Source organism: Argiope bruennichi, chromosome 10, assembly GCF_947563725.1.
Source record: "Argiope bruennichi chromosome 10, qqArgBrue1.1, whole genome shotgun sequence".
Classification (NCBI taxonomy): domain Eukaryota; kingdom Metazoa; phylum Arthropoda; class Arachnida; order Araneae; family Araneidae; genus Argiope; species Argiope bruennichi.
In genome coordinates, this window is record NC_079160.1 from 12,900,597 (window position 1) to 12,913,827 (window position 13,231).

The 13,231-nt window shown below is 30.1% G+C and overlaps 1 protein-coding gene across 1 annotated transcript in view; it reads left to right on the top strand.

The window, feature by feature from the left end:
• Positions 1–12,546: 12,546 nt before the first annotated feature.
• LOC129989219 (cell surface glycoprotein 1-like) overlaps positions 12,547–13,231 on the top strand; it is a 32,493-nt gene continuing 31,808 nt past the window's right edge. The window contains exon 1 of the mRNA XM_056097598.1: positions 12,547–12,597. Coding sequence (XP_055953573.1) covers positions 12,547–12,597 — 51 coding nt within the window. The remainder of the gene's footprint in view (positions 12,598–13,231) is intronic.

Genomic DNA, 13,231 nt, shown 5'->3' on the forward strand with positions numbered 1-13,231 from the left:
AATATTCACTAAATCTAAATTAGCGTACGTTCGTAAATATTTTAACATAAAGTTTTATATTTGAATGAATAGGTTTGAAATAATTCGAAATAACTATAGAATTAATATTCAAAATAAATAAAAAAAAGTAGAACTATATATAAAACCATTTTGCGGTTTCAAGACTCGAACTGAAGACCAGACAAAATCTGCGAATCTCCCTGTCACACTAACTATTAATCCACATATCTCTAGAACGGATGAGGAGTCAAGGATTCTTAAAATTAATAAAAAGTAAGAAATATGATCAGCAACTTATGTGTGAATTGTGCATTGAAATCATGTTTCCTTTGCGAATTCTGCATGAGCAATATCATGTCTCATAATCTAAAATTATCATACCGGTCTGACCATTGTTTTTAACGCAACTGATTTTTTCTATTACTCATTTGTAACGGACAAAAGTGTTTTGGTATTAAAAAAAATAATTGTTTGGGATATTTATTTTAATAAATCAACAAAATGCATGCCTTAATAGCTGATCATTAGTTTTCTTTTCTGAAGTTAGAAAATGCTTATTAAATACAATAATGTATACTTTCCTTCAATATTCTTTTATTAAAATTGAATAAAGAAACAAGTTCTAAATATAAAAAAAAAAAAAATCCAGAAGCATCTTTTTTTCGAAGTGTTGTAAGTTTTAATGACAGTAATATTTATACGGAATGAAAAAAAAAGGGAGTTGGAAGTACTTTGCAAAAAGAGAGGAAAACTTATTTATTTTTCATGAGAAAGTTTCTACAAAACGTGAAAAACAGGGAAACCTGATTACACACATACATTTTCATTAAGTTTAAAAACCAAGCTGTAAATAGAACGATCAATTTATTCTGCGAGATTGCATAAGTTTAGCGAATTTTCAATAAGGAGAACTTTTTTTGTGAAAAACATTATTTTTTTATGCATATGTATAAACCAAAAATTTCTAAATTACAAAACCTTAAATGTAATTTGAGTTTCTAATTCGAAACATTGCAAGATGAAGCTTGATATAACCATTCTATTCAAAGAAAAGAAAAGGAACAGAATTACTAAGAAATAATGAACTAAGTATGTAAAAATGCACTGCTAATTTGCTCTTTGAGATCTTCTGATTATTACTTTCATGAATACAGGCAGTGCTAAAAAATTCCCGCTTTCATATATCTCAATAAAAAGTGTATTTTGTATTTTTCTGCTTTTTTTTTCTTCTATTCAATTAATATTTTGGTATTGAAATAGTATTTATAAAACCACAGTTTGTCTTTTGAATGAACCCTTTATGCATTCACTCGCATATCACATGGGCATCATCGCTTTCGAAACATACAAGTTGACATAAAAACATTATAAATCGCTTTAATTACATTAATAAATTAATTTAATAATTAATCGTTTTAATTAATTAATCACATAATCCACAAACATCTCATATATTCTATTTTAATTGAATCCAAAAGACAGTAGAAACGAAAAGCTACGCATAATTAGAACATGAAAAAAAAAAACTTTGAAAGGGTTAAATTATAAGGCCAAAAGAAATTAATTTTCAAAATATATGTTTTTTTGAAAGACTTGGACATAAAAATCCCTTTGAAATTATTCTAAAAGACTTTTGCATAGACGCCCCTTTTTGAAAATGTATGAATAACAAAGAAGAAACAAGAATAAAATGTCATGAACAACAAAAAAGAAAATAAAACTGGCAGTGCTAATAACGCCTAATATGGTTTAGCGAAGTCACTGGAATTGTTGCGAAATCGACTCGTGATTTATTTCAGCCTCCGATTACTTTAAACATCTGCTTTTTTATTCTCGTTACTTTGATGTGATAAATTAATTTATTATAAGGTATGTATCAAATTAAACCAAGTTACTCATTATTTATGATTTTTTATTATTCAGCTTCCCTTGAAATGTCGTGGCTTTCGTTTTAAAATGAAGTATTTCCTCTGTTGCATTGGCACCATCGATGAAAATTAATCACAATTCTATGAAAAAAAGAAAAAAACATCTGCGTGGCGATTAAAAAATGTTTGCATTGTTTTTAGCTCATGGATTTAGCTACAATCCCGTTTGTTATTTCAGATTATTCCAGCTGTCTGTTTTCGAAATCCAAACGATCTAACAAATGGGGTGGCGAATTTCTTCAGTTGCAATAAGGGTGTGGGAAAATAATCGCTCCAGAAGCTTTGCAGTCTCTAATTCTAAACATAGCATACAGTTTATGCAATCACTATCGACTGCATTTTTGAATCATATTTAGTAAGACCTTAATGTCAGCTTTCTGCTGACTTGTAATTTCATCAAAAGAGATTCTCTACACTATTTTTGTTGCTACTAATTTTTATTATTTTTGCTTTAATTTGGTGTTAATTATTATGATGATTTAGAATTTTATTGCTTTTAGATAATTATCTTAACTAATTTATAATTTTTAAATTGGAGGAAAATTTAAGTACATAAATTTTCTTTTGAACCGAGATAAACAATAAAAGTATTTTATAACTCATATTGTATTTTTAATGTTTAAATGAATCCAAAACATAGTTCTTGTTAAGAAAAAAATTTAAAAATTTAAAAAAAAATGCAATATATACAGTGGCTCAAAAAATTGAGAGTACACCTTATTTTTACTTCATAAATCCGACTTTCAATATAAATAACACATTACCGGGAAGTGCAAACTTGATTTTAATTTTACACATAACAAATGGTTTAATTTAGAGTAAAAATAAAGAAAAATCAACGAAAAATTTCTAAATTGAAAATTTTCAGAAGCATTTTAAATAAACATACGCAGAATTTTGCCTCAAAAAATTGAGAATACACCAATGAAATTTTTGCAATATTACGCATAGAAACAAAGTGTCACTATTAAATTGCATATCTTTTGGCTCTTATAATGGTCTCTAAACGTCATGGTACCGATTCGACCAATTTTTGGTGGTATCTGAAGATATTTTACCCTATTCTTCTTGCACCACTTGTTTTAAATGGGTTTTGTTTCTAATTTTGTATTTTTGAACCCCTTTTTCGGGTATGGCCCACAAATATTTAATGGCATTGATGTCGGGGTACTGTGGTGGTGTGTGTAACTGCTGTTTATAATGAAAAAGACACCATATTTTGAAGTTACGTGTATTCTGTTTGGGGTCGTTGTCTCACTGGAAAATGAAATTTCCATCTAAACCCATATTTTTAGCACTTTCCTTTAGATTTCTGCGAAGTATATCCAAGTAAACCATGTCATTTATAATTCCATCTATAAAAATTAAATTTCCTACCCCGAATGAAGCCATGTAACCTCAAATCATCACGAAGTCACCATAATGTTTAACTGTAGGATGTAAATTTTTTGGATACAAAGCAGTATTAGGCTTTCTCCATACAGTAAGATGGTTGTCACTGCCAAAAATGTTGAGGTTTCTTTCATTACTAAATATAGATTTCTTCCAAAGGTTATTGGTCTTCAATTGATGAGTTTTTGCAAACTTCAAATGCTTTTTCTGAATTTGCAAGCTGATGAACGGTTTCTCTCTAACAATGCTACTTTTATATCCAGCTTGTTTAATGGCATTTAGCACAGTTTCAGCACTTACACTTCTGCCTATGATTTGAAAAGTTTCTGCAACAAGTTGGATGAACCATATGGTAGCAGCAATATAAAGGAAAGTGTTAAAAATTTGGGTTTAGATGGAAATTCCATTTTCCAGCAGGACAACAACCCCAAACAGAATGCACGTAACGTCAAAAGATGATGTCTTTCCCATTGTAAACAACAGTTACACACACCACCACAGTACCCTGACATCAATGCCATTGAATATTCGTTGGGGATAATCGAAAAAGTGGTTCAAAAATACAAAATTAGAAACAAAACCCATTTAAAACAAGTGGTGCAAGAAGAATGGGGTAAAATATCTTCAGACACCACCAAAAATTGGTCGAATCGGTACCATGACGTTTAGAGACCATTATAAGAGCCAAAAGACATGCAATTAAATACTGACACGTTCTTTCTATGCTAAATATTACAAAAATTTCATTGGTGTATTCTCAATTTTTTGAGGTAAAATTCTGCGTATGTTTACTTAAAATGCTTCTGAAACTTTTCAATTTAGAAGTTTTTCGTTGATTTTTCTTTGTTTTTACTCTAAATTAAACCATTTGTTATGTGTAAAAATAAAAACAAGTTTGCACTTTCCGTTAATGTGTTATTTATATTGAAAGTCGCATTTATCAAGTAAATGTAAGGTGTACTCAATTTTTTGAGCCACTGTATATCAGGGTTGGCGAACCTTTATGGATCATGTTGTGATGTCATTATTTTTGTTGTTGCAGATTAGATGACAAATATCTTATATTAGGATTGTAAAGTGTTACTTTTAGTAGAATGCATGCTGAATTTGAGTCAGCTGCCAAACGGTTTCTAAGCGAGTCTTCAATGTTATTTATCTTTGAAAATAATGACTCGCAGGCATAGGTAGATTGATTTTTCAATCAAGGAATTTTCAGCGAGATTTTCTCAGTTCAAAGAATTATCTGAAATTTATTATGTACCCCGATGTGATATCAGTCTAGTTCAATATGGATTTTAAAATTTATTGAAAGAGAGGAAAAGTTGGAATAGATTGAAACAGAAAGATTAACAAGCAATATCAGTAAAAATGATAGTAACGAAATTTTAGAAACATGGAATTCGATTCCAGATACATTTAACTGTGAAGAAGCTGGGCTCATGCTATTTTAACCATATTTTCATCTACCTATCTTGTTGCAGCAATAATCCCCCCCCCCTGGGTGAAATTGCAATGCAAAAATAAAAAAAAATCTTTTTCACCAATGAATACATCATTACAGAATCTGCTGTTCAGTTGTCTACAGCTCGTTCGTTCAGTCACAACACTCATTTGAAAATCAAAATAGTTACCTCATCTGAGGCTGCGTATTTTGATGATTTGCTTGCGGGAAGAGAGATAGAGATTTGTAGCGCCATCTGTCGACAACTTATTGAACTAAAACTGTAATCTTTCTGATACTGCGTGTTTTGATGATTATCATGAGGGAGAGACAGAGATTTCCAGCGCCATCTATCGACAACTTTTTGAACAAAACCCAAAAATTGTGGAAGAAATAGTACGTAGAATTGAATAGAAGGTATATATGGAATGTTCAGTTCATCCACAGCAGACATTTCACAAGTATAGCAGTCACTATTAATAGTATATTCATATCTTCACTAGCTTGTTATTCGTGTTTTTGCAGAAATCGTGACACGTTAGCTTGTTTTTATTTAGTTATTTACGAAAATGACTTTCTCAAGCAAAGTGATAACAGTTTTAAGATGAAAACTGTAGTTTTCAATCGGTCAAACGAAGAAAGGCAATACGGATTGATATTTTCTAACGTAAGACACCATCAAACAAATTACTGATGGCATTTCACTTTCTTTAACGATTGAAGAATGTGCATTTAATTTTCTATTTTGAATAGAATTGAAAGTCTCTCTCTCTCTCTCTTTTTTTCTTTTCTGCTCCATTTAACACAATCTTGAAAGTAAATGCTTTCATTCTGGTCACTGTGTTGAATCATAAGCTCCGTTCGTGTTTGGAAAACTTAAAAAAAAAATAGGTTACGAATAAATCCTTATGAAAAAAAGGAGAAACAATATTTAAAAAAAAAAAAAAAACTGAAGTAAAAATTCCCAAAAACAATTATTTTATAACATTTAATTTTACAAGTAATTAGTCTGCCTTATTAATATCTTATTATTTGTTTCCAAAAGGCAAAATGAATACTATAGATCGTTTTGTGAAAATATTCTTATGGTCTGTTAGAATAAGAAATAAACATAAAACTAAGTTTTAAAAGGATACAAGATGAAAAGGTGACTTTAAGTGTTATTTAGGAAAGCTGAGCTCTCCATTGATTTAGTAATTAGTGGAAAAATATTGAATTTTAAGAAAAAGTGAAAAATTACCTATCAAATAAAGAAAAGATATTTTAAGTCATAGAAGCTCTTTTCTTGCATTTATTTTTCTAGAAAATGTAACGATGATGTTCCATATTTATTTTATTGCATAGACATGTGTTAAAAATGACATTTTCTCAGGTTTAGTCTTTCTGCTGGAGTTAATCTATTAGTTTGAGCTTTTGTAAGTATGATAGCAAAACGTTGAAGGAAAATTCATTCCATACATGCATAATGTATTTGTGCAGGTAAAATATTTTTTGTGAGGCTGTGTGTGTATGTGCCAAATATGTTGTTGAAAAAGCAGGTATAAATTATTTTATTAAAAATTGATTGACAATTGAAAACAAGTAATTATTTGTTTGTTGTAATATACGAAATTATTACTTAAAAACTTGAAATTTAGATTCTTCAGAAACGGAATAAGACTTAGACTGTTTTTTAGTACGTAATAAAAATAAGAAGATTTAAAAGTTTTAATAAACCATTATTACATTTTTAGTTCCTCTAACAGAAGTTTTATAACATGCAAACGAAATATACTTGAATTGAATTTTCATTCCTCGTTACTGAAAAAAAAATGAATTGCATTTTAGGTTACATTAAATAAGCTTCCTACATTTAAAAAGGTATAAACAGTTAGGTAAAAGGTTCTTGAACATACATGAAAATTACTTCTCTGTTCCAGTTTCATTGCAGAACCGATTCATTCAGATGGACCTAAAATTCTCGAAGGAATTTTCATTTCTTGTAACTCGAAAAAAAAAAATGCTTCCAAGACATTTCAGCTTATATTAAGGCCTTGAGGAGCATAACAATTTATGATGATAAGTTTGGACTACTTCAATTGAGAATTTTCAATGTTAATAGTATGAATTCTTGTCGTAATAATTTCACAAAATGCAGATACATATAACTAGACCTCCGCCAGGTCGATCTGGTCTGTGTGAATAGAAAAAGGTCTTCGTTGAGTTGAGAAGGCGATCTTCTGAATTATGAAAATTCTCCTTAAAGATCCAGAATTCTGTTGCAGAAAATGGGGAAATGTTAAGCCAAATTTGCTTATTTTTGAGACTTCTGCAATTTCATTGAATAAATGCCATGAAGAAAACGTCAAACACATTCAGAATAGAGAGATAGGAAGAGAGAGAAAACTGTGAGGAAAGAAAAGGTTTAAAATGAAGGAAAAGAGAAAAACTAGATGAAAGAAACAAAGGAAAATTAAAGATTAAACGAAAACTATAAAAAAATGGAAGGATTAAGACCCAAATTTTTCACCGTAAATATTTGCATCCAACTGCATTGGGGCACAGTTAGATTTGGCAAGGATTTAAGTGCTGTTTTGATTGGCGAGTCAGATTTTTCAACCTGATTAAATAAGTTACAAAAATTTTCAAGAACAATCTCAGCTGTTTTTTCAAATATTTCGAAGAGAAATTTTGATTGCAGTGCCATTTTTTTCATTAATAGCTTGAATCATAGATTCTATTTTGTCATTAAGGTTTTTTCGATCTCGATAATTTGCGCATTTGCTTTGACGCCTGTAGAATATTTTGTGGATGTTGATCGATTTAAAATTCTATGCTCCTCATCTGTTGTTATGTGACTTTGACACTTTAGCTTCAATATTTGCTGTTCGTTAATGTATAAGGGACAAACCTTCGCCGTAGCTGGATGCGCACATTGACAATTGATACATTTTTGCTGATTCGGACATTCACCATCATGAGAGGTGCCTCATATGCGCCATACTTTTGTTTGTCGCAAGTGTAGACAAAACTGAAAAATTTTGCATAATGCCTTGGACGGTCAACAAAAGGTTGGAAGTTTTGATTTGTGAGCAAAATTTTCATTGAATCTGGCAAGAATTTCCAAAAATGGTGATAAAGACAGGTGAAATTAAAAAAAAAAATTAATTTTGTTTTTAAAATTGACGCATTTTAGTGATTTCTATATCATTTTTTACTTAGTTCTTCTACTAAATTTCTTCAAGTGGTACTTTGGTAGGCATATCAAATAAAAGAAAACGAGACATTATGTTCTCCCATATTGCGTCCGTTGTAACAGGTATTTACGGCTCTTTCCAAGTTTAACGGTTTTGCAGCACAAACCGGATCTTGTGTCGTAGAAATCATTTGTCCAAGCCGGGTAAATTTTGTATTTGAAATACATGAGTGTCGGTTAATTTTTTTTCCATACTATATTCTTGCAGTGGGAAAGGATTCATTTAGCGAATATTAAACTTAGCCTCAAGATTAGATATGATAATATTTCCTCGAATTGTTTTTGGCCGAATCTTAGAACAAGTTCGTTTGTGAGTTTAATACTTTAAAAAATTTTTAATAACTTGTGGACGCATGTTAAATTTATTAGTGATTGAATTTAATGAAAGTAAATCATAATCAAGATCCTTTACAGTCATAATTATGTGGTTGAAAAAAAAGTTGATATATCTAAATTTGAAAAAAAAGGGGGGGGGGATGGATCTTACATGTTTCTTTAAAAAATAAATAGGAAACAATCCAGAAGTAAAAAGAAAAACAGCAATAATACCTTTTGGAAAATCACGTGAAATAATATTGATCAAAATTTCTTATTATAATTTGTCATTATGTTCTCTATAGAGAGTAGCAAGATGAATGATTCTGAATAAAATTATAATGTTTCGCAAAATAAAATTTTGTGATACACTAAACTCAAAAACCATTCATTCCACAATATTTTAAGATTATTTGAAGGATTACAGAAAAAAAATTATCTTTTCAACAGTTGTATCTTTTGCACACCTTTTGTTTACATTTTGATTATAGGTATTAAAATTAAAAATTTCAGCAATATTTTAAAAACTGCTTACGACTTTCTTCAGATCTCGCTTTACCTATCAAAGTTTAAAGACAATTTTATTGAAAACTTTCAACAGCTTATTTCTACTATTAAACAGCCAATAAGGTTTGATTTGGTTTTTTTTTTTCTGTTTAATAGCAGAAATGAACTGTTGAAAGTTTTCAATAAAGGTGTCTTAAAAGTTTGATTTCGTTTTTCTTTGGCGTAAGAATCCAGCTTGGCTAAATTACGCCACTTCTACTGTATGGTGAGCATCATTTAACCCTTTGCAATACTCATATTCAAAATATTTTTTAATTTTTAAGAAAATGCCATGGAAAAAAATCAGATGGACTTTCTAACTTTAATTAACAAAACAATCCAACATAAGCGTTGAGAAATCGTCATGATTATTAGAAGTTAAAATAAGTTATAATTTTTAAATCATAAAAAGATGCGAAAAAGGTTCAAATTTGAAAGATGCGAAATAAAGATTACGTTTAGAATTTTGGCGTCAAATGATGAGAAAGTGGACGATATTAAATAGCCAAAAACACCTTTCTTTTTTAGGTTTACTTTAAATTTATAAAAGTAGCTTGTTACCAAAGATCTCGTCATTGCTTATTCTGTGCGTTATTGCTCGAGAGTTTTATGCTTATGTTATTTAGAGATTTATTCTGATTACTATTTAAAAATTAAAAATGTAAGTATTATTAAATTTCTGTGTTCCCATAGATAATAAATTAATTCATTAAAGAAATGTATTAGCTTTTCATGCTCGATTTTTTTTTAATTAGTGAAAGACAATTTTGTAAAATTTATTGCATCTTCTCCGATTCTTTTAACTCTATGCATTTTACTTAAATTGTATTGGTGACTTATTAACTTTCTATAAATCTAATATAAACATTTAAAAAATTAGTCCTGTTGTCGGATTAAAGTGATATTATTCTAAATGTTAATTTTTAATACACTCTCATGCATATCGAAAATTGCCTACATTTTTGCTTATGATTGCTAATTGCCTTTTAAATATCTCGAAATCATATGAATTGATAGCAACAACGTATGAAGTACGGATTCTGATTTTTGAGTAAAATCGTAAATTTTTGATCAGCGCAACGATTACTTTCGTATGCCGTGAAAATTAATGCAATGCATATTGTGGTATATCTTTCTCCGTTCATTTTAACCAGTTTTGATTTTATGGAGCGTTTTCTAATGTTTTATTATGATGTTGATTATTGTATTGTTTTGTTGCTTCTTGTATTTATTTTAATGTTTTATATCGTATGTTTTGAAGTGAGAGGGGTGTAACATAACCGAAAGTTTAAGTCAAAATAAACAAAATCTGAAACTTTCAAATTATCCTTGTTCATATAAAATATTTACAATTCAAAGATTTCTGATATTCTTTATCCATTTTTTCAACGACTCCTGTTCTGAAAATTTAACACAGCTGTTGGGACAATTAAAATGCCTTAATATCTAAATTTTAATGTGTTTAAATTCAATTGTCTATGAAAGATTACAACAGGATTTAAACGAACTCATTTTTGAATTCAGCCTGTAGAAATCAATCTCGGAATTTCTATTCTTTGTTTCTGATTCAATGAAAGTGCTCCGGTTTTTTCCCGTTTATATTTATAAGACATCAACTCGGGTTAAGAAATTTCCTGCAAAAAGGATGAGATAATTTAAACATAAATTAAATAGAAAATCCCTATGTTCGACCTTACAATATGTAGCATAGGATAATCCTTTTAATGATCAATGGCGGATAATTTATGAGGATACCTTCGAATAGCTTTGTGAATTTCGGATTTCATTACTGTGTAGGCGATGTATGAAGACTTGTGCTTATTGGATTACTTAACACAACCATTTGGAGAATACCGAACTGATTCCTCCTGGTTCAGTCCTAATTCAAAGGATTTAATTGTCTTTTGTAGAAAGTATATAAAGTTGCTTCTTAATTATTAATTTTCTGAAAAGAGGGTAATTGGATGCGCATTGCAGCTGATCGAAAATCAAAATACTTAGTCTCAGCGAGCAGAAATATGCACCCGTGATAGCATTGAGACATTTGAAACCCGGGTTTTGAATCTAAGGATTATTTATGGTTAAGAGGAGAGAAGATCAGAAATTGATTGCAAAGACGATAAAGAAAAAATAAGTTCAAAGAAATGGTTAATTCGAAATTTAATTAAGATTCTTTAATTCGATCATTTTTCTTTCTTTCAATTTTTAATAACCATAATGCGAGTCGTTGTCAATAACTCAGATTAATGACTCAATTCCGGATCAAATTTTTATTATTTATTAATGTTAGTAAGTTAAAATATAGCAATTAAAATTTTAATAATAGTTATATTTTTTATTACTAGCTTATTAATTCTGTATCATTTATTAAAACTATCAAAAATTAAAGAGATTTTTTCTGTTATTTTTACTTTAAAAATTATTTTCCACATATTTTTAGATCTAGTTTTTCATAATTTGAATTTCTGAAAAACCAATAATTTTTTGTGGTTGTGTTAGCTTCGAATGAACCAAGTTCCTTTACATTTAACGAGCTCGCTGCCTTGATGGATGTCTGATTCGGTAGTGATTAGATATTGGTTCTCCTGATCACTATCTAGTAAAATGCTTACTTATTTGCTTTTTTAATTGTAGCAGAGAAGAAAATAATTAGATATCATGTATGAATAGCTGGTGATTCACGTGCTGAGAAACGTGTTAAAACAAGGAATTTTAAACAAAACATAGGTTTGTTCTACTCGAAGCAAATTCTACATTGACTGAGAACTTTTGATGTCACGTGAATGGGAAACACGTAATCAACATGTTTAAACCAAAATGAGAAAACGTTCTCATGTTGTTAAAGTGTCAATCCTTGTTGTGGATGAACCCTCTGCACTCTGAAAAGTAGTTAGATGCATAACTGTGCACTTAATACAAGAACCTGTGTAGTGTTCCAAAAAGTAAATTATTATACAATTGTTTTAAGTTGAATTTCCCCGAAAAATGAATCTACGCCTTTTCACCATTCTGTAGGCATTTTTAACAATCAAAATAGAAAAATAAAACTTCAAAATGATATATTGTCTTGAACGGTGCCTGAGAGGAGTCATCAGAGTTCAAAGGGTTAATATATGAACATGCAGGCAATATGCAAGATTGACCACTTAACTTTGAGCTTCCAAATATGTTGGGGGCTATGTGTGTCAAGTGGTAAAATTTTAGGTTCTGGCCAGAAGGTTCGAATTTTGAATACTGATTCTATAAAAGATTCATCACATAATATTATGTGTACGGTGTATGTTTTTCTTGTATCATGGATCAAGTGCCCTCTCACTGGTATGGTGAGGGTTCTCAGAGGGAGAATCATGGTTCAAAATTATATGGTCTGCCCCCCAAGCAATTCTTGTGTTGCTTTTTTAACTTTACTAAACTCCAGAACTGTTGGAAGCTTTTTAGTAACGGGTAAACATTTTATTCGGATATTTAATAAAATTCTCGGTCAAAGCTAAAGAATAAATTTTTCATTAGGTCGGTTTTTAAACAATTTTTTTTATTAAAATATTTTTGAAATGAAAAGCAATATTTACCTATATTGAAATATCAGATGTTTAGTTCTGGTGATGACTGCTCTTGTTTTGAATTAAAATGAGAGAAAATAGATACGTATTGTTACTGCTTGAGTCTTTACCTTTTCTTCACGCAAAGAAATGATCAATGTGGAGGGCTTCCACTATCTACAAGGAAACGGTGGTCTGATGGTAATATCGCAGCTTCGGAACCGGAGGGCTTCAACCTCGAGACACGATTCCACAGAAGATTCCACCCGCTGTCGTGCAAGCGGGTCTGGTGCACGTTAAATCCTTTAGGGCCAAACTTCCTCCCGCTGGTGCGATGTGGAAATTTAGAGAGGGAAGGTGCCAGCTTGGGCGTCGATCTCGTCATCTGACCGAGGTTCGAATATCTAGGTCCGTCCTAAAATAGCTCTAGCTTTGCTTTAAAAACGTGATACAACTAAACTGTACTTATTGCTTTGGCCGAGATCCGATTGGGGGAGGTTCAAACTCGATTGGAATGAGCGTTTTTGAAAGTGCCTACAATTTTTTAACTAAGCAAGATGAAAAATTTTACTCGGTTTTTAATCAAAAAATGAATTTTTCCTTCTTCTGACAATTTATCATTAGTTTGAATGCAGGTACTTCTGCATCTAACTGCAGTAATGCATAAAAGTGATTATCCTTTTAATGCTTTCAAATATCATATTTCTTAACAAATTTATACTGGAAACTAGATTAAAAATATTTTTATTAAATCAAATTGTTCCAGTGCTAATTTCTACTTGACGTTAGGAATATTTAAAATTGATTCAAAGGAAAATCTATAAAACTGAATGTT